A 25,401-nucleotide genomic window follows, 5' to 3' on the forward strand; every position below is an offset into this window, starting at 1 on the left:
AATTAAAAGTGACTAAATGGTAAATTTATTGGCTTCTCTGTATTCTTTTAAATGTAGGTGGCATTTTTTTTTCTAAATGAAGGATAATAAACCATCACAAAAAATTTCCACAATGTTGATTTAATATTTCATTATCTTGTGCGCATAAAAATCAGTCTTTTGCGATGGAAACTAGCTGTCATTAAAAGTCATATTTCTTATAGTAATAAATTAAGTGCTTGATAGTTGATTTTTACCTCCTATACATTCCTTTCGGCTATCATCAGTAAAGAATCAAGTGTCAACAATAGTTAAAAGATTCTTTTCAAACACTAGTATATCCTAACATATGCAAAATATTTAAACCTCTAGTTCTTTCTTGAATTTTGTAAAAATATCAGGGACTGCTATATAATTAAACCACAAAAAGTTGTGGTATGTTGCAACCGTTGCAACATAGTTTTATCCCAAAAATGAAAACGATACTCAGCACCATGCAATGGGCAAAAGAAAAGCACCAAGCACATATAAAAGTACTTGAAGAATAAGGAAAAGCTGGTAACCAACTCCTTATACTCTCTCGATTTGCTCGTTTAAGTCCCCCAAACTGAAACCCACCTCACCTGTCCCAAAAATTAATTCTGAAAAATAATATCTTGGTTGATCATCACCATCCTTTTTCAATGGGACTCTGCTTCACAAGATCCCGCTCGCATGACATCCCAATTTCCTCTTCTTCTGACGAGTCACCGCACCATCGCTATCAGCCATTACCCAGAAGAACCCAACAAGATTTCAGGCCAACTTCATCGCGGCCACCAGCTCTCTCAAAACAAATTCCTCAAACTTCACAAATTGGTCCCATTTTAGGCAAGCCTTATGTTGACATAACCACAATCTATGATCTTGATAAAGAATTAGGAAGAGGCCAGTTTGGTGTCACATATCTCTGTACTAAGAAAGCAACAGGGAGAAAGTATGCATGCAAGTCCATTTCAAGGCGTAAGCTTGTGTATGACAAAGATATGGAGGATGTTAGAAGAGAGATTTTGATACTTCAGCATTTAACTGGGCAACCCAATATTGTCGAATTTGAGGGTGCTTATGAAGATAAGCAAAATCTTCACTTGGTAATGGAGTTGTGTTCAGGTGGTGAGCTTTTCGATCGAATTATTGCTAAAGGGATTTACTCTGAACGTGAAGCTGCTAAAATTTGTCGCCAGATTGTGAATGTGGTTCATGCTTGTCATTTTATGGGCGTTATCCATAGAGACTTGAAGCCTGAGAACTTCTTGTTGGCGAGTAAAGAGGAGGATTCCCCAATTAAAGCAACTGATTTTGGCCTCTCTGTCTTCATTGAGACTGGTTAGTTTCCTTCTGCCTCCTCTTCAGTTCAATTCATCAATAAGTTCTTATCTTTTTATCATTTCTGAATTTTTACTGTATTTTTTTTGTATTATTTATTTATCAGATTTTAGCATTGTGAAGACTCTATAGATAGAATCAATTGAAGAGACTAACTCAAAAACAATATTTTAAAAAAAAACTAATTAAAAAGCCACAGCATTATAACATTATTAGGCAGGACTTGTCTGTCTTTACATCACATTCACATGAGTTAGAAAATTGATATTTCCTAAAGTGTTTGTATGAAAAGAAGAAAAAGCACACGTTATGCACATCAGTAGCCACTTGAAAGGGACTTTGGGGTAGACGCAGTTGTGGGTCAACATGGCCAAGTCAATGAAGATAAGTACTGGTCAACCAAGTCAATGAAAAAGGAAAATGATAAGAAGAAATAAAATAGAGATAATGGATTCATGACATCATCTGACTAACCCAGGCACTTGCTTCATAATTTAAAGAGTAATATTATTGCTACAAACTCTTCTACACTACAAGCGTTTGTAGCTATAACATTACTCTTTAAAAGCAATGACACTGCTACAACCTCTTGTGATTGCTCTAATTTAAAAACTCTCTGAGAATAACTTTTGATCCCACTATTTTTGGGCCACTCACCTATGGAGATATTGATCATCAATTAGTGTTGTTTTCACTCTTAACACCGCCATCAACATAATCTATGAGAGTAATGCTAGAGATTGCATACTGGTTAAGAAATAGGGAAATGGGAGTCTTAACACTCAAGCTGTATCTAATATGAACAATATCACAATTCTTATAAAGAAAACATAAACAATATGACAATAATTAAGCTGCTGTTTTTAACAGTATGAATTCCACTATGCTGTCCAATGATGGACTGCAAATTTTTGCAATCTAATATTGTAGTTTTGGATATTTGTTACACAGTTTGTGCACATGGAAATTTTATGTTTGCCATACCTAAGTAATCATTGTTCATTACATTGACCTACTGATTTTTCTTCTCAAATGATAAATTCGATGATTAAAAAGTAACCCAGAGCAGAGCAATCTGGTTCAACCCACAAGATCTCATGTATACAAGTATACAACCTATTCTCATTGCACCTTTTGTAACTTCATTGTTTCTCGAAGTGAATGAAGTGAAGGAAGTTCATTTCTTGTAGAATTCATCTCCTAGTCCTTCCCATGCCTGACTTTTCAATGTAGAAGGTCCCAGTTATCATCAATAGCATATCCTTGAATACAACTTTTACTTCATTTTTAGGGAAAGTGTACAAGGAAATTGTGGGAAGTGCATACTATGTTGCCCCAGAGGTGTTGCATCAGCGCTATGGGAAGGAGATAGATGTCTGGAGTGCTGGGGTCATTTTATACATTCTTTTAAGCGGAGTGCCTCCATTTTGGGCAGGTTTGTGGGAAAAAAAATTATTTTATTTTTTTCCCCTTGTTTTAGTTGGTTTCATACCCATGAGTTCTAAGTAGAAACTGAAAATATATGAATAATATACAGGTGGATTGTGTTAATAAAATAGTTGTACATTTGATGAACTAGCAGTATTTGATAGATCAAATAATCCTTCTTCTTTCCAAATATTTTGGAACCTTATTCAGATGACATGACTTTGAAATTACCAAAAGCTAATGCCGAAACAAATATCTTGCCTTGATAGCTTATTTATTTACTTTTATCATTTTCTTCTGTAGCTCTGACATGTACATGGTTAAATTTTGTTACAGAGACTGAGAAAGGCATATTTGAAGCAATTTTAGAAGGTAACCTCGACTTACAGAGCTCACCATGGCCTTCCATATCAGGTCAAGCAAAGGATCTGATCAGGAAAATGTTGACAAAGGATCCTAAGAAACGAATAACTGCTGCTGAAGCCCTTGGTATGGACATAGTTAATAATTAAAATTAAAAAGCACAAACCATCTTAAAGCAATCCCATGGTTTCATTTTGAGATGCATGTTGAGTAAGTTGTGGCTTAAATAACATTTTCCTAGTTGATTGATCTCACTGTAGGTGTGATCATCAGCTCTGGAAAGAATTTAAGGTACTGCCACACCCAAATTCTATGGACGTAGTATATGAGGGTGATATAAAATAGATGGATTCTGATATCTATCAATAGTAATTAATTTGGCTCCATCCTTAGCATTGCACACTATTTTCTGCTAATAATTAATGTTATTCATGCTATACATGTGAACCAGAACATCCATGGCTGAAGGAGGATGGTGCAACATCTGATAAACCCATTGATAGTGCTGTTCTAACTAGAATGAAGCAATTTAGAGCAATGAACAAGATGAAGAAGCTTGCATTAAAGGTATGAGTTAACATATGTAAATATATCAGCTGAAAGATAGCATATCTTAATTAAAGCCTATTGCTCATTCCTTTTTGGCTGGCCCCACTGCAAAAGGCATAGGTAGTTAAAATCAGAACCTGGATTCTCATTTATTACAGTGCTCGAGTTCTGGCATCTTCAAATGATTTCTTAAAGCTATCTGCTTTTTTGCATTTCATTGTCTGTTTTCTGTTCCCTTTTTCGTTTTGGCTGCTTACCTGATCTGGAAACTGGGTTGCCGAAGGTCATAGCAGAAAACCTGTCAACAGAAGAAATCAAGGGCTTGAAACAGATGTTCAACAACATTGACACTGATGCAAGTGGTACAATTACCTGTGAAGAACTCAGAGATGGATTGTCTCGGCTGGGATCTAAGCTTACTGAAGCAGAAATTAGGCAGCTGATGGAAGCTGTAAGAACATTAAACTATCTCATTTCCTTATCAGCGTACTTACTGGAACAAGATGTTTATGAACACTTGGAACCAATTTACTTTTAAACTTCAAGCCGTAAGCCTTGGCTGATGGTTCCTTCCATTCCCAAGGAAAAAGTTCAAACTTGTTTTACATTCTTCAGGCTGATGTTGACAAGAGTGGGACCATTGATTACACTGAATTCATTACTGCTACCATGCATCGGCATAAACTTGAAAAGGAAGAAAACCTGTACAAGGCTTTCAAGTACTTCGACGAGGATGATAGTGGGTAAGTGTACAATTATATAACTTTCATCCTACTTCTTGAGGAAATTACCAGTTTGCTTATAGTTACTTTGATTCTTATGAACAAACGATTGCAATTTTGAGTTAGTAAGATCTTTATTGCAATCCAAAAGTTTGGAAAATCAATTATCAATGTAATTCAACTTGAATCGTGTTGAACAGGTTTATCACAAGAGAGGAGTTAAGACAAGCTATGACTCAATACGGAATGGGTGATGAGGCTACTATAGATGAAATTCTTGAAGATGTTGACACTGATAAAGTAGTTATCTCCTCATTGAACTCGAGCTGTGCATCATTTCTTTTTTGTGCGTCAATAATTTTCTTATGACCGGACTTTGTAATGCAGGATGGCAGAATTAACTATGAGGAATTTGTGGCGATGATGAGAAAAGGGACGTAGATGCAGATGGAAACCAAAGATAAAAAATCAAGTGCTAATATCGAGTATATATAATAAAGCCAGTAGCTGGCAGAATCTCATTCTCAAAAGTTCTGTAAATTGAGCTGTATCGTCGCATTGATATCAGCCCATGCCTTCTTCTTCATGTCAATAAAAACTAAATTTGCCACAAAGGTGGTTTTCAGAATAACTGGCAAGTTTTAGTAGTGCCTACTATTTACTTACCTTGGAAACAGGTCTTGGATTTTAGAAAAGAGAACCGGAATTATCAGATTAACCCTTGTTGTTTTGGGAAATAACATTATTTCAAAACAATTTATCATTTGCGCATTTTTATCCCCAACCTTATTAACAAAAATTAACAAATTTATTTATATATTCGATCGAAGTCTAGCCCCACTATATAATATAAAAATTAAAAACATGAAGAAGTGACTCGTTAAAAAGGGTAAATTTCATGGTATCTCTTTATTAGATTGATTTATTTTAACTTATCCTCAAAAAGTCTGAAAATTTTAATTTATCTCCTAAAATCTATTAAATTTAACTATTGATCAATTTTGACTCAATTGAAATACGATAATACCCTTATTAATTATAGAATAGATTATCTCACTATTCTACCTATGTTAGAGAGATATCTCTTATACCATAATGTTTCTAAAATAAAATTAATTCAGACTTTATCTGCATCACTAACAAAATCACCCTTCAATCTCTTTTTTAGAGAAAAAAAAATCTCAATAATACATAATTTCATGTTAACCCCACCAAAAATCACTTGAAAATCTCTTTTTATGCACAGTTACAAAGAAAATCCCACCCTCAATCCATGAAGATTATCAAATTTAATAAAAAAGGATTATTATCATTTCACTACTTTAAAAATTATAAAATATCAAATGACTGCAACAAGTATTGTCTTCTATCATTTTCCTACTATATCTTTATAAAAAGGGAGCCTCTATGTTACATTGAATGTACCATAACAAAATCCTTATAAAAATATCATTTTACTATTTTTTCCGTTATAACTGTTAGTTGACCAGTTAGTTGACTAATAAAATACCAATTTCACCCTTCATGATTAAAAAAAAACTTGAAACTTATTTACAAAATAGATTTATAATATATTTATTAAAATGGATATAAAATACCAACATAATTTTTTTTGTTGGAATTATGATATATGGATTACAAATTTATCTTATTATTATTATTTAATTATGAAGGGTAAAATTGGTGTTTGTTAATCAACTAATTAGTCAACTAACGGGTCAACTAACAGTTGCAATGAAAAAGTAGTAAAATGATATTTTTATAAAAATATAATAAAAAAATTATAGGAGACAATACTTATTGTAGTCATTTGATAGTTGACAATTTTAAAAGTAATGAAATGATAATAACCCTAATAAAAAATTATAAGTTCTGAAATAAAAATCTCAAAATTTATAAAAAAGAAAAAATTTCTCTTTTTTCTTCATCTTTTTCGTTCCATTCCCTATTCATCTTCTTCTTCTTCTTCGTTCAGTTTTTTCTTTCCTCTTTCACACACTTAACAACTCCACAACCACTTTTAATCCAAATCAGTCTAGCAAAACTCATGTCCATTGCCCGGCAAAACCCAACCATGCCGGGCAAAATCCATGGCCGTGCACAGCCATGCCAAGCAAACACCATCCCAAGCAAAGACTATGACCGTGTGCGACCATTCTAAGCAAGCCCGTGGCTAATGGTCGTGCACGGCCATTCCAAATAAGCCTGTAGTCAAATGTGGCTCCAAACTTCGCCGTGAGCTGCTGTCGTGGATGTTGTGGCACTATGATGCTTGGAGAAGATAATGTACAAATATAATTTTACCCTTTCTATCGTTTGAACTACGGGGTAAGTTATATGGTTTGACTTATATGGTTTGACTACATACTTTTGAAGGTAAATTAAAATTTATTAATCTAATAAGGGGGTAAGATGAAATTTACCCCGTTAAAAAACGTCTAAAACTCTCCTGTCTACAACATAAGCGCGTTTTGTTTACATTCCATTAAGATTGGGAGATTGGCGACAAAAAAAAAATGACGATGCTCTCCCTTAACTCTGCATCGTGGGGCTCTGCTTCTTGCACGAAAGGTCTTCAATTTTCACCAACAAAAATCCCATTTGGTGTTTTCAAAATCCTCAGAGCTCGATGCTCTTCCAGTTCTAGCGGCGGCAATAATCGAGAGCCCATCGCCAATTATGCCGGCGTTCAATTAGAGGAAACAGTCGATACGAAAGCGGGGAAGCTGAGGCTTGACGCTTGGATCTCCTCTCGCATTGATGGAATTAGTAGAGCTCGAGTTCAATCAAGTATCCGTTCTGGCCTTGTTTCTGTCAATGGACAAGTTGTCAGTAAGGTCTCTTTTCTTCTCTTTCTGGACTTACCTTCAATTATTATTTTTATTATAATATTTATAATGAAAGCTGGTGGATTTTTAATATTTTTGATTAAATGATTGTTGACTTGACTGATCAGGTTTCACACAATGTCAAGGGTGGGGATATGGTGAATTGCACTATTTCGGAATTGCAACCTTTAAGGGCTGAAGCTGAAGATATACCTTTGGATATTGTTTATGAAGATGATAATGTACTGGTTGTTAACAAGCCTGCCCACATGGTGAGCATCATTTTTGTTATTATTATTATTATTATTTCTAAATAAACAACCACTACGGCACCCCCCCACAAAAAAAAAAAAAAGAACGAAAAGGAAAAAAAGGTATTTTTAGGATTGTGGTGTTGTGGGCATAGCTTCGGCAGAATAGAAATTTGGATTGAGCTGCTGTATCTTATCTTTCAATTTTTAAGTTATTGTAAATCACTAGCTATCAAGTATATGTGTGAGTGAGGGGTTAGTAAAATTGACTAATAGAAGTGAATATTTACCGGACACTTACAAATGTATCCTTCATTCTATGTTTCTTATCAGGTTGTTCATCCTGCACCAGGCAATGCTACTGGCACACTTGTAAATGGAATTCTTCACCATTGCAGTCTTCCGACCCTTGCATCTTCAAATCAGGAAGCTTTTTCAGATGCAGAGGATATTTCTGATGATGAAGAGTTCAGTTCTAGTATAAGCGGGGCATCCATTCGCCCTGGGATTGTACACAGATTGGACAAAGGCACCAGTGGATTGCTTGTTGTTGCAAAGGTGATTTTTTCCCCATTTGGTAACCACTTTTAACAAGCAAAACATAATCTATTTAAGGTTGCCCTCTGTATTGCATGTCCATGGCAGGACGAACACTCTCATGCTCATTTATCGGAACAGTTCAAGCTACATACTATTGAGAGAGTGTACATTAGTCTTACATCTGGAGTGCCCTCTCAATCTTCTGGCCGTATTGAGGTTCCAATTAGTCGTGATCCAAACAACAGGATTCGTATGGCTGCTATACCTGGATCAAATAAACACGGACAGGCACGCCATGCTGCTAGTAGGTGATTTATGGTCCTTCACCTTTTTCTGTTTGATATTTGCAATAAGTAGCATTCTTGACGGTAGTTGGGATTTTCTTTTTCCAGTGTATTGGTTGTTCTTAACAGTTGAGTGTATTTAGACCTAGTGAGTGAGGTATATGCTGTATGAAGTCTATGAACCATTGAGAAAAGAGTATGGCGGAGGGATTCCAACAACTTCAATCTGGTCGGATCATGACAGTGTGGTTTTGCATTCTTCCATTGGCTTTGCTATGATGGTTGCATGGAATTTAATCCTTAGGATCTATCAGTCTGAGTGTTCAAGTTTCCCCTTTGACATTTACGATAGTGAAACTTGGACACTCAGACCGATAGAAAGTAGGTCCAAATGGGGCATGTGTGCTTGTTTGTGTTCTATAAATTTACTTCGATAAGATTTTTCTTACCAAGTATCCTGCCTACATTTCAACTTGTGCATTTAAGATATCACATTTACAATGTAGACTCCTTTTATGTTTCTTCAGTTTTAAATTAGTTTGTTCATAAGAGTTGATGAATTCCAAATGTTTTCCCAAGTTATGATGCATGTTTATTAAATTTGGTTAAACTTTTATCAGGTATAAAGTAATTGAAATTCTTGCTGGTGGTGGTTCTGCGTTGGTGGAGTGGAGATTGGAAACTGGGCGTACTCATCAGGTACTCATGCTTTACAAATTGTTCTATATCCCAAGGATGATAAAAGTGTTTTGAATGTGTTTGCTTATCATTTTTCACATAATTTACTTTCACCCAGCTGTTATATTGCTTCATCAAACCTCTGTGAACCCCAATTATTGAAGGCTTGACTCTTTTGTTTCACATTCAATCCTTGGGTTACAATCTTTGTAGTAGATTCGTGCACATGCCAAATACATGGGAATTCCTCTATTAGGTGATGAAGTGTACGGAGGGACAAAGAACATGGCCAAGTCATTGCTTCAGCCCAGAACTGCACCCGGCTCCCACGGAAAAGTTTTGAAATTGGTTTCTGGATTACAGAGGCCTTGCCTCCATGCCGTTGCTCTTGGGTAAAGAACAAAGCTCATCTCTGTGTCTGTTTTCCTTTTGTACATGCCTCCAGCATTTTATACAGAAGTTTTGTTACCAATTCTTTTGTAGGTTCACTCATCCACACACACGGGAAAAGATACAATTTTCATGTCCGCCACCGGCAGATTTTGCCGAGATTTTGAGCCAGCTACGGGAAATTGGTACAGAGAAGTTATCATCAAACTAGCTACTTCAGATATTGTTCTCAATTACTTGGGAAGTGGCTTACAACACAAGTTGGAGTTCAATGATTGTGAATATTTTCAGAATCAATCGTGAACGTAGGGCTATTTCCACCTTTTGCAAAAAAATCTAGAAGAATGAATTATGAGTTCAAAGCGTCAACGGCTTAAAAAAGAATAATAATATATATATATATAGTTAATCTTTAAAAGTCAGTTGTTTATATTCTTTTAATTGTTATCAGTAAAAACTCAAGTACAAAAACACGACAGCATAAGAACTTTCACAAGAAGCAAAGTCGCAAGCTACTTTCCTAAGTGTTTGTGAAAATACAAAATCACAAGAAGCAAAGTCGCAAGCTACTTTCCTAATGGGTAATTTTTAAGGATCTTTTCTGAAATTTGCCGTATTAACATCTAAATAGAGGCAAAGCTTATGTTACATTATATGTAACAAACAGCCAATGCATATGGGTGGTTAGATTTTGATATTTCTTAATCTAATGGATGAAAATAATTTTAACCTAAAATGAGGTATGGGTGTAATAGCTTTTTACAAAAAATTTTGTTTTGAATCACATATTTACTTATTTTTTCAAATAAGTCCTCATTAATTTTGTATAACTAAATGATTTTGTTAACCATCTCTTCTACATTTATTCTTAAAATTTTTAAAAGTTTTTACTATATTTTTATAAAGATCTAAATAATTATCATATTCATAAAGGTTTATAAATTCTGAATATATATTTGCACATGCATTTATAATTTCTTATCTCTCCTGAGAATAAACTAGATTTTTTTTTCTTATATATATATATATAATCTAAATTTAGCATCTTGAATTATAAGAGATATTAAATGTCATAAATATATTATGACTCTAATAAATTACTAGAAAGATGTTACAATGAATAAATCATTAGAACCTCTAATAATTTTACAAAATATATAAACTAATAAGTTACCACATTCTAACTATATACAAAGAGGATTTTCTTATGAAAAATTTTAATCATTTGATCCAATCAATAATTCAGACATGCGGGAAAATAATCAATTAAATTGAATTTCACTATATTTATAAATAAATTTACGTTCCAAATTTATTTGTAAATGAAATAGAAAAAGCAAACGATACCATATTCTAGCTATATACAAAGAGGATTTTCTTATGAAAGATTTTAATCCTCTGATCCGATCAATGATTCGGACATGCGGGAAAATAATCAATTAAATTGAATTTCGCTATATTTATTAAATAAATTAGGAAACCCAAATTTATTTATAAATGATATAGAAAAAGCAAATGAAATGTTAGAAATTAATAATTTTAATAAAAAAAATATAAAACAAATTAAAAAGTTAGGAGATCAAATGAGTAAAAAATTTAATAAAGTTAAACAATTAATAAAAGACTTCAACATTGAAGATAATGATATATTAAAGTAAGAAATCATTAATATAATGAATAAAAACTCAATAAATATAAGATTAAACAAGTTAGAGATTCAATAGAATAAAAACTTGGCACTTAATTTGCTATAAATATAAATGAAAAACTGAAAAAAAAAATTGAAGTACAATTACAGTGCAGCTTGGTTGTAGCTTGGGGTTTAAAATAAAACTTTAAAACTTATTAACTTTTTCATAATTATTAACTTTTCTGAGGATTCAAATATTTATAACTGTAACGTACAGTTGATGTAAGATAAGCTTTGCCTTATGTGAATGGCACAACTTATCCAACAAAGGACAATGCGCGCCAAATTACATAATCAATTTACTGGCGAAAGTAAAAATGCGGCATGCAAATTGAAATTTAATTGCGCCTTGGCCTTGTATGTTTCAAAAATTCCCGTCAACCCCAAATGTTTCGACGTGTTGCATCATGCCCCAATTTCCGTTAATTTGAGTATTCGACAGTTATTTTTTAGAGAACACTTAGAATTTTGGTTAAATGTCAAAAATGACCCTCATTTTGAATTGAAAAAGATTAAAGACAAACCTTATCCAACATTAATAGTTACTTTAAAAGTTCCTAAATAAAGGTAGTTACACAACAATCACCATCAATTAACTTATCAAATAAATTTGATTCATCACTGTCAGTTGATACTAGTCCAACAAATAAAAAATCTTATTTCAGTAGAAATCATGCTTAACGTCTATTCCATCCCGTAACCCACTGTAACTTCTTAATCTCCTTCTTCTTAGTTAATAGTAATCCCCTCATTGCCAACAATGTGGTGAGCCCTATTACTTTTAGCAGGAATTTGCTACAATGATTTTACTGCCAATTGATTATTGGCACTCTGCATAATCGAATAACCAAAAAATCATCAGTAAATAAAACTACTTAATGAAGTTGCAGAGCATTAGGGCTTAATTAGTGTTATAAACAAACAAAAACCAATATTTATGAACTTCTCAAAAAATTTCTGAAATGGATATCGTCGCTTCATTAAAATAAACCACAGTGAGGATCAACTCTAAAAATTTCAAAACAGAGTTTATTCCTAATTGACCTCAAGACCATTGTGACTCCACATCCCTTTTTGCCAAGATCATAATCAAATTCATCTACAAAATTAAAAAATTAGAATTAGAATTAGAATCAAATTCAGACCCTTCCACCAAATCTGCAACCCAATCCATCAAAATCAAAATCAAACCGCCTGAGTGATAAGTTGATGCATTTAATTTTGATTATTGCATTAGGATTTCGAACCCTAGAGTCATAATTCTTAAAATAATAATAATAAGTAATGAAATAGCAAGTTCGTCAAGAAGCTTCTCCAATTGTTATAATTTATGAATGTTATCTTATGACTTGTTCCCCAATACTTGAACATTCTGATGTATAATTCACTTGAGCTGGAATAATTTGTTTCTTGTTAAAAAAAAAAAAAAAGAAAAAAAAAATCACTTGATTATAGATACGCATTGCTGGTGGGCGGGGTCTCAATAGATCACCTGTGGAAAACAGGGCCATTACTCGTGGAAGGCTTGCGTTGATCTGTCCAGAGATTGCGTCATCCCTTGGTTGCTGGGGGATGGTTTCAAATTAAATCTTGAATTTGCACTTTTTGTCCTCTGGCCCCAATTCTATTCCTGCAACTGCTTCTATTAACAAACAAACCTTTCGGCAGGAGGATGCTTTCCCTTCCATGGTCTACTGCGCAACTGTATTGTAGACGCAAATGCCAACTCTTTCTCAATTTTGAATTACTTTTAATGATTGATTGCTAGTTACTGAAGGCAACTCTCAAATCGTTGACGATTCTAGACTTGGAGCCAATCCATCTTGTTGGAATCACTTTGTGTGTGTATATATATGCGCAGAGCTATTGCACGTCGGCGCGTAAGAATGTGATAACAGATTAAACTTCAAACAAATGGACGAACTAGTTATTTCTGCAAAATGCAAACTGCCGGCCAATCCAATTAACAGTTCAGGTTCAGTCAAACAACTCATAGCCATTCTTCATCCTTTGAAACACAAATATAATGCTATTCGGTGACCTTCATTTTCCTTCCCCAAACATTATTTTATCTGAAATTACAATTTCAAGCTTGCATTTCGATTCAATGACAAAGAGAGAAAAAATATTATAATTCATAATGACAAAGCACACGAAGCAGCAGTATAATAACTATTAAATCCCCCAATTCCATTTCATTACTTCCATTTTCTGTTCATTCCGCTAACAAAATAAAAAAAAAAAAAAGTATAGCAAAACTACATTCGATCGATAGGCAAAAGCAAAATTTACACGCGAACGAGATTATTGTTTGTGATTAAGATTTAAAGAACAACAGAACCTTACGTGAGAGACGGCATAGATTTCCGAATACCAAATCCCAAAAATCAAAATCACCGTCGATCTCCTCCTTCCTTGTCAATCTGCTGCCTTTGCTTCTCAGCAAGCTTCTCTAGAGCCGACTGCACCGCATCACGCCCTCCGATCAACAAGCGGGTCACAATTTCAGGATCCTTCTCGAACCGGGCTTCCTCGAACTCCTTTCGCACGCTCCCCCTCAATATATCTCGCCACAACACGCCACGTTCGTCGGGCCACATGAAGAATCGGGTGGCCCGAAGTATGTCTCGATAGAGACTCAAGGCCTCTCGGCGGGTGCTCGTGAGTCGCTGCCGACTCAGCATCTCTCCCTCGTCATCGTCTAGGGATTTTTTCTTCTCTCTCTTCTCCAAGTGTCTGTCTAATAACTCCTCCAATGTGTCCGGCCCGTTGTGAACGAAACGTTGGAACGAAACGGTGTCCTTTCGTCTCTCCAGGATTGATAGACTTCGCCGCCATTTTTGCATCGTCAATCGCCGCCGCGCCCTTCTTTCTTGTGGTTTCTGTGACGGGGAGCAATTTTGCTGATCGATCGCCCGGAGTCAGAAGGAAACGGTGCTAAAATGCTACTTTGGGCCTAATGGGCCGGAATTTACGTGGACTTACCCTTGAGTTGAGCTATTCAGCCCCCATTTTTCGTCTCAGTAAACTTCTCTTATTAATCACATTCGATGCATTCACGCATGAGCCGCAGCAGCAACCTATCAATCCACCGTTTGTCCGTCTACTGATTGATTTAACAACATAATGGTCACACATTTTAAAAAAAAAAAAAAACAGCCACGTTGAATTGCAAGGGTATAGGACACAGGACACGTATCAGCATCCACAAACAACATAATGAATATGAAGAATGCGTAGATGATGTTTTAGGCTCCGACGTGATCTCTCTTATAACGTCCGAGATGATTCTATGACCTGTGAACAAATTAAAACTCTCTCTCCCATGACACTGGAGATGGTACCTTTCACTGGGATAAAAATTCCAAGGAAATTTTCATTTTCAGAAAAGTGAATTACATCGAGGAACTTGATCAAAGTTAAACCCTCCGTTATGATCGAATCCTTTGACTAGATATTGGATGATATTATTCTCTTCCAAATTTGTTGTGTGTCATAATCACCTGTTAATAGTTTTAAGTACAGTAACTTGCTGAAGCTACACATATGTTTGCCATGTATCAAAGCAGGATCCGCATAAATTTTATATACATAGATACGATTGCTATGGAAGTAGACCGATTGATATCATGACGATTACTGATGGATAAGGGATGCTTACGGCCATTTTTTAATTATCTTCAAAATATATTAAGGCAGGTAGTGAAACGTGGATTTGCACCCAAAAATGAAAAAAAAAAAAAACCGTAGCTTTAACTAGAAATATCTTAGGTAACTCTCTCATTTTACTAAATACATCCATTTGCATCATTTGCAAAAGTGATGATGAAGGCCTGAAGGGCATTTGACTGGATGGATTATCATTAAACTAAAAAAAAAAAAAAAGGCTTATTGAACCATAAGCTCGGTCATTGAGTTGCCAATCATTTTACATCTTGTCCGTGTGTACTATGCAGCCATTGGTTATAATTAAATGATGGAAAAGTGCATAATGTAAAAGTACAATGTACGCCGTTAACGGCGTCGTATGGACTCCGCAGTTGACATTTGACTGTTTCAGTAGGTTATTCTCTAAATTCCATTTATGCCCTTGCTACATACGTCTTCAGACTTGAGGACTCGGGACAAGCTTAGCCTTAAACCCTACACTACGCACGCTGGCTGCAGTAAGGGGAAGACCAAAACAGAGTGTAATGGAAATAATGAAATTTGAAATGGCCTTAATCAAATCCAACCACCGTCTCCCATTCTCCCTCTCTCAGCAAATCCCCAAAGCTTACTCATTTTTCTCTTCTTTAGCTCCTCTTAACGAAGACGACGACGGCGACTGTGTTACAAACCCTAATTCATCTCCCGACACTCCCTTTTTATCCCCCGAAGAAACCCTAATCTCCGAGAAGTTTCACTCTCTAATCAAAGACCACCACCGCAAAAACCCTAACCCTAGCTCTAATTCTAATCCATCCCTAAACCCTGACTTCACAATCCCCTCTCTCTCCCTCGGCTTCTCCCAAATCTCCACCGCCCATTCTATCTCCCCCTCCACCGTCCGCCACGTCATCGAGAAATCATGTGGGGTCCGCCACGGCATTCCACTGCTCCAAGTCCTGTCCTTTTTCAATTGGGTCACGGCCCGACCCGAATTCGTCCACTCGCCCGACCTTTACCACGAAATGATCAATCTTGCTGGAAAGGTGAGGCAATTCGACTTGGCTTGGCATTTTATTGACTTGATGAAATCGAGGAATGTTGAAATTACCGTCGATACCTTCTCGATTCTCGTTCGCCGTTACGTGAGGGCTGGACTGGCTGCGGAGGCCGTGCACGCGTTTAACCGTATGGAGGAATATGGTTGTGCGCCTGATAAGATTGCATTTTCAATTGTGATTAGTATTTTGTGTAGGAAACGACGGGCTAGCGAGGCGCAGTCTTTTTTTGACAGTTTAAAAGATAAATTTGAGCCTGATGTTATTGTTTATACTAATTTAGTTCGCGGGTGGTGTCGGGCTGGCAATATTTCTGAGGCCGAGAGGGTATTTAGGGAAATGAAGATGGCTGGGATTCAGCCCAATGTGTATACTTATAGTATTGTGATTGATGCCTTGTGTAGGTGTGGGCAAATTACTCGTGCTCATGATGTCTTTGCGGAGATGCTTGAAGTGGGTTGTGAGCCTAATTCGATTACTTTTAATAACCTAATGCGGGTTCATGTTAAGGCCAGTAGGACTGAAAAGGTTTTGCAAGTTTATAATCAGATGAAGAGACTCGGTTGTGAAGCAGATACGATTACCTATAATTTTCTTATTGATTGTCATTGTAAGGATGGGAAGCTTGAGGATGCTATTAAGGTGCTTAATTCAATGGTCAGGAAAGGGTGTAATCCGAATGCAAGTACTTTCAATATGATTTTTAGGTGCATTTCCAAGTTGGGGGATGTGAATGGAGCTCACAGGATGTATGGTAAGATGAAAGATTTGAAGTGTGAGCCCAATACAGTGACTTACAATATATTGATGCAAATGTTTGCTACCTCAAAATCAACTGACATGGTTCTGAAACTGAAGAAGGAAATGGAGGAGAATGAAGTTGAGCCTAATGTGAATACTTATCGGATCTTAATTACCATGTACTGTGGTATGGGGCATTGGAACAATGCCTACAAGTATATTAGGGAGATGATTGAGGAGAAATGCTTGAAACCAGGCTCTTCAGTCTATGAGATGGTCCTGCAGCAACTGAGGAGAGCAGGACAGTTACAGAAGCATGAAGAATTGGTGGAGAAAATGGTTGATAGGGGCTTCACTGCTCGACCTTTGTAGAAGTAGCTACTCATTCTGAACTCTTGAGCCCAATTATGCTTATGTAACCGTTGCTTTTCTTCTTTTACTTCTCTCTCTCTTTTTTCACTTATTTGAATTTTTAAATACAATATAATTGGTCGTGCCATCTAAAGATAATGATTTCTTGACATTTTTCGTCTGAAAAGAAATACATCCCCTTCAGAAATTGATACTGCCTGTCTGATTTGAGAACTCCCATTTTCCTTTTCATTATTTGCGAGTCTATAAGTAAACTATGGAAGTACTCTTCCGGGCATATGACATGTTTTTCCCGTTATTTTCTGCCAAAAAAGATGAAATACCATTTATGTTGGACGAATTGATTCGGTTGTCCTTAGAAAATGGTAAAACAAGATCTGATGACCCAAACTATCTCTATCACCGTCAACAGTCAGTTTTGTTAACTATTCTTGGTTCAAGTTGACTACCGCCTACCGCACTCTTCATCATAAGTCATAACAGAGCAAGTAATATCAAGAAAGATTTGTTCACTATTCTTGGTTCAAGTTGACTACAGTTCAATTCAGTTTACTAATATATGCTAAAGCAGACTGCATACAAATGTCCGCAACGCAAGAGATTCAAGAAATTCAGAAACTGTCCACTCCAAAAGAGCAGGGAAAAATTGCTGAATAAACAATACAAAGATACAGAAATTACAGCTCTACCTCTGACGGTCTACAATGCGAACAAAAGGGGAGGAATGTCAAATTTGATAACATTCAATTCATGTTCTTCAAATACTAAAATGCCACATCTTGCTAGTGACCCTGCATGTCAAGCATCTCATCTAGACCTTTTAATCTCTCTAAACCTTCGCTAATCAAGTAACGAATCTTCTGTCTGTCCTTGCAGTCCCGATGTTTATCCATCTCTTGTCTAATTGTCTGTTTCAATTCATCTGTAAATTCAATGTAATCAGGAAACTAGAATTGCGGCAAACAAAGATGAGTTTCAAAGTTATGAACAACCGGATCAAAATTTCTCCATGAGAATTGAAAGAACATACTTCAAACATATGATGCGAGATCAATAAACAATCATGATAGACAACTGTAGAGGACAATCCATGGTTGTCCAATTTCAAACCAGGAACAAGATACTGGTGGGACAGATGCAGGGAAAAAGTCGTGATAATCTCTGAAGACTCAGTAGTAAAACTCCATAATTCCCAATATAATAATCCCCAAAAATAAATAAATAAATAAACAAACAAGAATCAACAAGATCACATATCATAATTTCTTTTAATTTTTTTTTTTTTTTGATACATTCCTCCCGGGCCAAAAGATACTCAACTAAAACAACCACGAGGTGGCGTCAGTCTAAAGTCGCGCTAACATGAATTAACAATCTACCCACATAATAAAAAATAATGGCAGAGCATTGCTTAAAAACTTGGGAACGTGAATCATTGTATGAAGCAAAGAGTTGACTGGGCAAAATGAGGTGCAAATTGCGAAGTAGGAAAAATAAATAAATCAAAGATTTCTTCACCTCTGGCATGGGGAGGAGCTCTATTAGCAGTCCTAAGAGCTTTCCTGTACAGTTTCAGAACTCGACCACGGACAATGAAATCCTGCAAATCAAAGGGGAGAACCATAGCCGATTCTCTTCCTTGTAAATCTGATTTATTATCTCAAATTAATTACACATCCCATTGGGAAAATTTCATGAATAAATATGTGCTCTGCATAACTTTTATTAAATCAACATACCTTTGGCTATGAGGTGAAATCAACAAGGAGGCGAAACCAAATTTAGGGTTTCATCAAGGCTTTCATTTTCACTGGGGAAAATTGGGTGGAGACTAAACGGCGCCGTTTCACGGTAAAAGCGGGTCGGTTACCCGTCAATTTATCACTTGATGTGATGTTTTGTAAGTATAATATTATTGTAAATTAAATTAACACAACTTTCAAACTTATACAACCTTCATTAGTTTTTAAAAATTAGTCCCACCAAAAAGTGCGACTTTAGAATTAAAAGAAAAAAAAAAGGTAAAGAAAGGTGGGATCAAAATTATAATTTTATTTTTAAGACATTTTCATAGACCATATCCAATTGTTAATTTATAAAAATCATATAAATAATTTTTTTTAATCTATTGGAAAATATAATTTTGTTATCTCCTTATCTTCACAAATCACTGAATCATATGTCTGATTAAGGAGCCCTTTTATCAAATACAAGAGCCATCAAGTCAATTCTTTGATTTGTTTTGTTTTGGGTTATAATTTGTATATATGTAGAGCAATATATATAAGCTATTTTATTTTGAATTGGGTTGCCATCACCTGAAAAATCAAATACAATAGCCAACGTAATCCACATGTTACGAATGGAGTGTATTTGTTTGACTTCATTCAAGAGATTTCAAATTTCAAACCTGTGATGCCCAATCGAGATTAAAATAAAAAAATAAAAAAATCAATGAAGAATATTCCTCACTTATTGCATGATTGAATTTTGAATTACAAAATTGAAGGACAGTTAGTTTTATATTCGAGCTGACAAGCAACTACTTTTGATTTTCACTTTTTTCATATATTACATCACACCTACAAGTTTACCTCACGCACTAACAGCGACGTTCAAAGTATTATCCTATCACGGATCTACCTGCGTACATATGTTTTAATATTATGTTACAGTACTTTTTACTGATTGGCACGCTAAAGTCTTCAGATATCTACTTGAATTTATTATTTTTAATTGGAATATTACCTTACAAATCTATTGATAGAGATATTTGAAGTCTTATTAAATCGATTTTTAATACAACCTATTTGAACGAACGAAGGATCTACTCTAAAAATAAAATAAAATAAAATAAAATAAAATTTATAACCATTACTCTATAGTCTATAACGCAGCAATTTAGCCCACTGAAGATATCAAATTTAAATTTAAGTTCTATCAAGGTTACTCTCTTCATTCTCTAATTAAAATTACAATAGGGTAATAAATAATATGGGTTTGTTGCAACAAATTACCTTTGCAATATTGATTTTTAACCTTCACGTTACAAGATATGCGTAGCTTAACAGTTAACAATAAATGACATACTTTCCCTCTTGGGTTTAATTATCTTTTGTGTCTATCCGTTAATATAGGCCACCTGTAAAGTGTAAACCCAGATGATTAGATCGAGCTTTGTTGCTTAAAATGTCATAAATTGACGGAGCAATGGTAGATGTAACTTTTATTAATTAATTAAGAGAATTAAGCCCGTGGGATTATTTCTTCGAATACAAAATTGAATTGTTTATTCGGAAAGCTGACGGAAACTTACATCTTCAAAACAATCAAGCTGTATCAATTAATAAAATATGGGTGGGGAGTTTCATTTTATTTGACCATGTTCCCTTCTTTTCTTGACAATTTCAAAGCCACAAACATTGTAGATTCAATCGTCTTCTTCGCTTCTTGTTTATTTAGGAGCTCGCCATCAAGCAGAGCTTTAGATAAGTGATTGAAAGAATTTTACAGAGAGTGATCTGCGATCATAGCCCCATTGTTACACAAATGGAGCACAAACACGGTAAAGCTTATAGCAATATCTTGAAACTGCTCCCAAAATCTTCAGTGGTCAACTTCCAAAACCCTCTTTACAGTCCAGGCAGAGAAAAAAGGTCAGATCCTCATCATCATCATCATCACATGAACAAGCCCAAGACTCATATAGGCAAAGGATTCTCAGGTCCTATGATGTCGATGTCATTAGTACCCGCTGATGCTCGAACAAGAAATTTGAAGAATAATAATCATCAAAGCCTTGCAAATCAGGAGCCCACATCACCAAAAATCTCATGCATGGGACAGATCAAGCACAAGCACAAGCAAAGGCAAAAGTTTGATAAAGCAAAGAGCTTTTCGGTTGCTAAAGAGGAGAAGAGGAATACTAGTAAAGTTTTTTCGCCTAAACAGGCCAAGAAACACCCATCCATGCTCAAGAGAATGTTTACCATGTCAAAAAGTACTGCGGCAAGAAAATCTTTTGATCAAGCTGATAATCATGATGAGAGGCGTTCACTGCCGGATAGGGCACCGGGTTTGAGCCAAATGAAGAGGTTTGCGAGTGGTCGTGACGCTTTTTCTAGCTTTGACTGGACGGCTCAACAGATTGCGCCGGAAACTGACCGTGGCGCTTATTATTCTTACGAAGAACGAGGAGACTCTGATGAAGAACAAGACGAAGATCGAGTTATTATCCCATTTTCGGCACCCATAGCCGTTGTTAAAGGAGTGGCTTTGCAGCCAAGAAAAGAAGTCAATCTATGGAAAAGAAGACCTATGAATCCACCTGCGCCTCTTCAATTGAATTCAACGCTTTCTTAGAGAAAATTGGTAATAAATTATTTTGTTTCTGTTAATTTGATTCAAGTTATATTATAAATATATGCATGTAAATTGATGATTACTTTTTGTAATTGTATTGTTTGATGATGATAATTGATAAAGCAAGCAGCTCGGCCACCATACATAAGTCTCATAATTAATTCTAAGCTTCTTGCTGTTCAATATCTTAGCTCTTCTTTTTGCAAAAATCATCCTTTGGAACGAAGTGCTTTGGATCATCTAGGAAAAAGTCAATTAATCAAGAAAGTTCATGATCAGGTTCCTATCTTTTGTTCCATTTGAGGCAAAGATAATAATATATTGTCTTATCTAGGTAAGGGAAGCACATAAAATATGACCTTTTTTTTTTTTGTCAAACTAAGAAATATAAAGAAATTAAGTTTCTCCATGCATCAGCATATTCTGTCCTTTCTTTCCCATCGTTTACAAGAAGAAAACTAAACATTATGATGACATAGATTTTGGCTGCAGCCGCAATAGATTATCAAGTCAATTATAAAGTTGTTTCCGAGTCAATAACAAGTTGTTGTGCCGACTGCAGAGTGCAGATGTACACGCACACATTAACGGAGGACTAAGTTTATTGTTTAATTAATTACGTTGCTTGGTGCATGCCACATACCATCGACAATTATTGGATAACTTCTACCAATTTGTTATATTTTAATCAAATTTATTTTCAATTTAGAACAGTTGTATGAATCTGCTGATTAAAAAGGAGCCATTGTTTGTGAATTGATTTTGTCCTCACCATGTGTTGATTCCTTCCTCTTTTACCTTTTCCACTTATCTTAACCGCAATGCATTCATTTATCTTAGCACGTATACCGAACCCAAATTGATGCTGGGTAAACTTTGGATTGACTTTTCACATGCCTACCCGACCCGACGATGATGTTTGTTGCCTTCTAATTACTTTGTTGAATTTGTCATCTACGTATTTAAAACAATTTAATGGCACGACGCACGCACATCTTGATTAGGTACGTATTCATCATATTGACCATTCTTTCTTTTCTTTTTTTCAAATGACTTTTGATAGAAGAAAAAGAAAAGAGATACGTATGATTTTTTGTGGCTACTTATATTATTGAGCCTAACCTAGTTTTCCGGACGACTGGTAATCACTTGATACCGTAATATTGACGACATAACATTTGCTTGTTTGACTAATCAGGCGCTTTGTCGTTTAAAAGTCTTTATCCTTTACACACAGCAGGCACACTTCACTTCCCTGATAAATAATAATGCAGAATTCTTAATTATTATTATCCCACCGGCCAGCCTGTCCCTGCTTCCTGCATCTGGCCACTGTACCTACTAAGTTCATTTTTCAATTTCCATCTGTATTGCTATATTTACTGAATTTTTAAATTCCCAACTCCTAACCGACATGTCCCCTAATGTATAATCATATATAGTAAATTAACAATCAATCACAAACACGAAGCACCCGATTTGCACTTTCCTCAAGCATTAATCATCAGATGGGATAATAATACAAATTAAAAGCTCCATGATATTTTTTGTACAAATCACACAACAAAGTCCTTCTACACACAATAAGCTAGGCATGACCAAATTTTCAATTTGAGTACTGTGATTGAAACTATTATGTGACCCTATGTCTTGTTACACCCCATTATGTCAATGTATGAGATAATGAGACATCGAGGAAAACTAAAATTTGCTAAAACGCCCTTTAATTCCTATATTATTATTTTTTTTGGTTTTAAGTTCATCAAATAATTAACTTTTAATAAGTCACACGAACTCCTTGGTATCTTAGTATCTCTCCAATGAGCTCTCCTTTACCAGAACCCACATACCTTCCACGGATTTGACCATCTCTGATGAACAAAAATGTTGGCACTTCAACAACGTTCATGTCCCTCAAAAACTGCATGCAGCTGTCGTTCTCATCACCGTTCATTCTCGCGAAGACCACCGTACCAGCCATCTGCCTAGACAGTTTAATCACCGTTGGATACACCTTCACGCAGGGCCCACAATGCTTCAACCCCACATCAAGAACAATCAGCTTCTGATCAACCTTATGATCATCAATCAGCTTCTCAACATCCTCTTTGGAGTGAAGCTGCACCACAGCAGAATGACTGTCACCGTAATATAACACATCCCCCATGAGCTGATCGGGGCCTATTCCTTCTTCTTCATGAATTTTCTCCATGCTTTTGTAAAAGCTGAAGTGGGGAACCTTTTTTATCTTCTCTCTTTCGCAGAGTTCTTTTGTTTTTTCAGACTCATCGCCCATCACAAGAATGAATTCGACGTCGTTGCATTGCCTGCTCAGGTCAACCATAAAAGGGTAGATTTTGCTGCTGTCGAGACTGCGGCTAGCAGCAAATTCAACCACAACGAGTTTGTTTTTCGCCAATCTTAGGGCTTCGTCGAATTCTTCAATACTGTGGACTTTCTTTACTCTTTCATCCCTTGGAGCATTCTTTGTTCCTGGGGCAGCTGTGGCCTTTGTTATCAATAACTGGGTTCTGCTAGTTTTCGGTTTTGTTAAAGACTGAGGTTTGGCGAAAATAGGCGGTGAAAAAAGAGAATGAGGGGAACGTAGAGGAGTAAATTTAGGGTTTGCTGAGAGAGACAAAGGGAGTTTTAAAATGAAATTTGTAACGACGGCCATGGAATGAAGCGCCAATATCCACCCACACCCACTCCAAGCTCCAGAGATCGAGTTGGCGTTTGATTGGATAGAATTAGAGTGTTTCCAGGGATGACTGCGAGGCAAAGCAGAGACTACAGAAATATCAATAATGAAAATCTCAGTCATCGTAAATGTTGTCCACTCGTTTCATATGTGGATCATATTATCCACAAATTCGTATCTTGGGTGGATTTTTTTTTTTTTTTTTATAAAAAAAATCAGTTATTAATATCATGTAGCTGTTACCAGCTATCCTTTCATTCCTTATCTTTTTCCTGATCTTTTTATAATTTTTTTTTTGGAGAAACTTTATAATGAGTTAATTTTAAATTATTTGTGAAATGAAATTTTTTAAAAATATTCTTCAAATTATAGTAAGCTTCAACTTATTTTTAATTTTGAAAGAAAATAAAAATTTTTAGCAACTCACTTTTATGTTTTCTTTATCTTTTAAAAAAATTATGAATAAATTTAAGTTTATAATATTTTGAAAATTATTAGTTCATGAGAGGTATTTTGAAAATTATTTTTTTTTAGAATATATATTATTATCTATACAACACATGAGTAATAATTTGGAATAGTCATATTTAAACCATTTAAATAGTCACATTTGAACCATTTAATTTATCACACCAATACGCCTTTTTAATTAACCTCACATGTTTTTAGAAATACACTTATTAAAGAGTAAAAAGATTAATTAAACATGAAAACATTGTTGAATTTTTTTTTTAAAAAAAAAAATTATAGATTCAACATTGGTTTCTATGTCCGCGTTGGGCTTCTTCAATGGAGTCATCAGGTCCAATGTTGCACTTGCTTTTGTTCTTCTTTATGAATTATGACACCGTTCTAAAGCTTATTCTTATCCGGGTTTTGATGGTTTGTTCGCGTGCTTTGGTGATTGTTGATCACTTGCATTTTCAGTACAATGGGTTTTTGTTGAGTTGGTTGCTGCAGTCAATTTCTATTTTATGGGGGAGGGATTTTAGTTATTCAGATTTACGTGATGGTTGTTTGAATTTTTGTATGTTGATATGATTCAAATAGTTTGGATATTATTATCATAAGTGGGTCTATTTGTTGGGTATTTGATTGAGGAAATTTGCAGGTAAAATTTTGAGTTCTGTTACATTTAACTTCTTCTTTTTTTTAAAAAAAAAAAAAAAGAAGCTGTTTAAAAGAAAGTGATAAAATAAGAGTAATTTTTAAAATATTTAGGATTAATTGAAAAGTGAAGATTAGTGAGGGATAAATATTCGCACTCAATAATATGGGTCAATGTTGGAAGTTGACACTTGACAGGGCCAAAAGAAGACTGTTTATATACCTGGGAGGCCCAAAACGAGCGTTGATTGGACCAAGATCTGTGACCATTCTTGCGCCTATTGGAACAAAACATGTTCAATCTCGTTCGCCCCCAAAACCCAATTTGTTATGATAATTGAGCGG

At 35.3% G+C, this 25,401-nt stretch overlaps 7 protein-coding genes across 11 annotated transcripts; 4 read left to right on the forward strand and 3 right to left on the reverse strand.

Annotated features, from left to right (window-relative positions):
• The first annotated feature begins 508 nt into the window (after positions 1 to 508).
• Positions 509 to 5,134, forward strand: LOC18040988 (calcium-dependent protein kinase 29). 2 transcript variants are annotated; one of them, XM_006435190.2, is made up of 8 exons: positions 509 to 1,344; positions 2,636 to 2,779; positions 3,109 to 3,261; positions 3,587 to 3,702; positions 3,968 to 4,135; positions 4,300 to 4,427; positions 4,607 to 4,706; positions 4,794 to 5,134. In XM_006435190.2, the coding sequence occupies exons 1-8, from the start codon at positions 663 to 665 to the stop codon at positions 4,845 to 4,847; spliced, it is 1,545 nt and encodes a 514-aa protein (XP_006435253.1). In that variant the 5' UTR covers positions 509 to 662; the 3' UTR covers positions 4,848 to 5,134. The 2 variants fall into 2 exon arrangements, with proteins under 2 accessions (XP_006435253.1, XP_024040375.1); XM_024184607.1 differs by lacking the exon at positions 2,636 to 2,779 and having other exon boundaries at positions 4,794 to 5,133.
• Positions 5,135 to 6,824: 1,690 nt separating this feature from the next.
• On the forward strand, positions 6,825 to 9,749 carry LOC18041155 (RNA pseudouridine synthase 2, chloroplastic). Its single transcript, XM_024184339.1, has 7 exons — positions 6,825 to 7,243; positions 7,363 to 7,506; positions 7,819 to 8,043; positions 8,131 to 8,333; positions 8,930 to 9,008; positions 9,204 to 9,379; positions 9,471 to 9,749. The coding sequence occupies exons 1-7, from the start codon at positions 6,923 to 6,925 to the stop codon at positions 9,586 to 9,588; spliced, it is 1,266 nt and encodes a 421-aa protein (XP_024040107.1). The 5' UTR covers positions 6,825 to 6,922; the 3' UTR covers positions 9,589 to 9,749.
• A 3,232-nt stretch (positions 9,750 to 12,981) lies between these two features.
• On the reverse strand, positions 12,982 to 14,083 carry LOC18043115. Of its 2 annotated transcripts, none has more exons than XM_024184572.1 (2): positions 13,414 to 14,083; positions 12,982 to 13,000 (listed from the first exon to the last, which is right to left on the reverse strand). In XM_024184572.1, exon 1 carries the CDS (start codon positions 13,911 to 13,913, stop codon positions 13,461 to 13,463), a length of 453 nt encoding a protein of 150 aa, XP_024040340.1. In that variant the 5' UTR covers positions 13,914 to 14,083; the 3' UTR covers positions 12,982 to 13,000; positions 13,414 to 13,460. The 2 variants fall into 2 exon arrangements, with proteins under 2 accessions (XP_024040340.1, XP_024040339.1); XM_024184571.1 differs by having other exon boundaries at positions 12,996 to 13,014.
• A 927-nt stretch (positions 14,084 to 15,010) lies between these two features.
• LOC18043116 (pentatricopeptide repeat-containing protein At1g20300, mitochondrial) lies at positions 15,011 to 16,973 on the forward strand. Its single transcript, XM_006435194.2, has one exon. It carries the CDS (start codon positions 15,261 to 15,263, stop codon positions 16,884 to 16,886), a length of 1,626 nt encoding a protein of 541 aa, XP_006435257.1. The 5' UTR covers positions 15,011 to 15,260; the 3' UTR covers positions 16,887 to 16,973.
• Positions 16,974 to 17,375: 402 nt separating this feature from the next.
• LOC18040798 lies at positions 17,376 to 18,778 on the reverse strand. 3 transcript variants are annotated; one of them, XM_006435195.2, is made up of 3 exons: positions 18,626 to 18,778; positions 18,405 to 18,533; positions 17,376 to 17,808 (listed from the first exon to the last, which is right to left on the reverse strand). In XM_006435195.2, the coding sequence occupies exons 2-3, from the start codon at positions 18,508 to 18,510 to the stop codon at positions 17,669 to 17,671; spliced, it is 246 nt and encodes an 81-aa protein (XP_006435258.1). In that variant the 5' UTR covers positions 18,511 to 18,533; positions 18,626 to 18,778; the 3' UTR covers positions 17,376 to 17,668. The 3 variants fall into 3 exon arrangements, with proteins under 3 accessions (XP_006435258.1, XP_024040233.1, XP_024040232.1); XM_024184465.1 differs by having other exon boundaries at positions 17,403 to 17,808; positions 18,405 to 18,520; XM_024184464.1 differs by having other exon boundaries at positions 17,403 to 17,808; positions 18,405 to 18,524.
• A 1,419-nt stretch (positions 18,779 to 20,197) lies between these two features.
• On the forward strand, positions 20,198 to 21,409 carry LOC18040799 (uncharacterized protein At1g76070). Its single transcript, XM_006435197.2, has one exon. The coding sequence runs from the start codon at positions 20,436 to 20,438 to the stop codon at positions 21,246 to 21,248; it is 813 nt and encodes a 270-aa protein (XP_006435260.1). The 5' UTR covers positions 20,198 to 20,435; the 3' UTR covers positions 21,249 to 21,409.
• A 1,317-nt stretch (positions 21,410 to 22,726) lies between these two features.
• Positions 22,727 to 24,142, reverse strand: LOC18040800 (thioredoxin-like protein CDSP32, chloroplastic). The gene has a single exon (XM_006435198.2). The coding sequence runs from the start codon at positions 24,070 to 24,072 to the stop codon at positions 23,026 to 23,028; it is 1,047 nt and encodes a 348-aa protein (XP_006435261.1). The 5' UTR covers positions 24,073 to 24,142; the 3' UTR covers positions 22,727 to 23,025.
• Between the last annotated feature and the right edge of the window lie 1,259 nt (positions 24,143 to 25,401).

This window comes from Citrus clementina, unplaced genomic scaffold (genome assembly GCF_000493195.1).
Source record: "Citrus clementina cultivar Clemenules unplaced genomic scaffold, Citrus_clementina_v1.0 scaffold_5, whole genome shotgun sequence".
In the NCBI taxonomy this organism is placed as follows: Eukaryota; Viridiplantae; Streptophyta; class Magnoliopsida; order Sapindales; family Rutaceae; genus Citrus; species Citrus x clementina.

Excerpts from the sequence above, each read along its gene's own strand:
- LOC18041155 (XM_024184339.1), top strand. The coding sequence starts at position 6,923 with ATGACGATGCTCTCCCTTAACTCTGCATCGTGGGGCTCTGCTTCTTGC. Across the intron at positions 8,334-8,929 it reads GCACGCCATGCTGCTAGTAG|GTATAAAGTAATTGAAATTC; the intron begins GTGATTTATGGT and ends AACTTTTATCAG. Across the intron at positions 9,009-9,203 it reads AAACTGGGCGTACTCATCAG|ATTCGTGCACATGCCAAATA; the intron begins GTACTCATGCTT and ends TCTTTGTAGTAG.
- LOC18043115 (XM_024184572.1), bottom strand. The coding sequence starts at position 13,913 with ATGCAAAAATGGCGGCGAAGTCTATCAATCCTGGAGAGACGAAAGGAC.
- LOC18043116 (XM_006435194.2), top strand. The coding sequence starts at position 15,261 with ATGGAAATAATGAAATTTGAAATGGCCTTAATCAAATCCAACCACCGT.
- LOC18040800 (XM_006435198.2), bottom strand. The coding sequence starts at position 24,072 with ATGACTGAGATTTTCATTATTGATATTTCTGTAGTCTCTGCTTTGCCT.
- LOC18040799 (XM_006435197.2), top strand. The coding sequence starts at position 20,436 with ATGGAGCACAAACACGGTAAAGCTTATAGCAATATCTTGAAACTGCTC.
- LOC18040988 (XM_006435190.2), top strand. The coding sequence starts at position 663 with ATGGGACTCTGCTTCACAAGATCCCGCTCGCATGACATCCCAATTTCC. Across the intron at positions 4,428-4,606 it reads TTCGACGAGGATGATAGTGG|GTTTATCACAAGAGAGGAGT; the intron begins GTAAGTGTACAA and ends CGTGTTGAACAG. Across the intron at positions 4,707-4,793 it reads AAGATGTTGACACTGATAAA|GATGGCAGAATTAACTATGA; the intron begins GTAGTTATCTCC and ends TTTGTAATGCAG.
- LOC18040798 (XM_006435195.2), bottom strand. The coding sequence starts at position 18,510 with ATGGTTCTCCCCTTTGATTTGCAGGATTTCATTGTCCGTGGTCGAGTT. Across the intron at positions 17,809-18,404 it reads AGCTCCTCCCCATGCCAGAG|ATGAATTGAAACAGACAATT; the intron begins GTGAAGAAATCT and ends TTGAATTTACAG.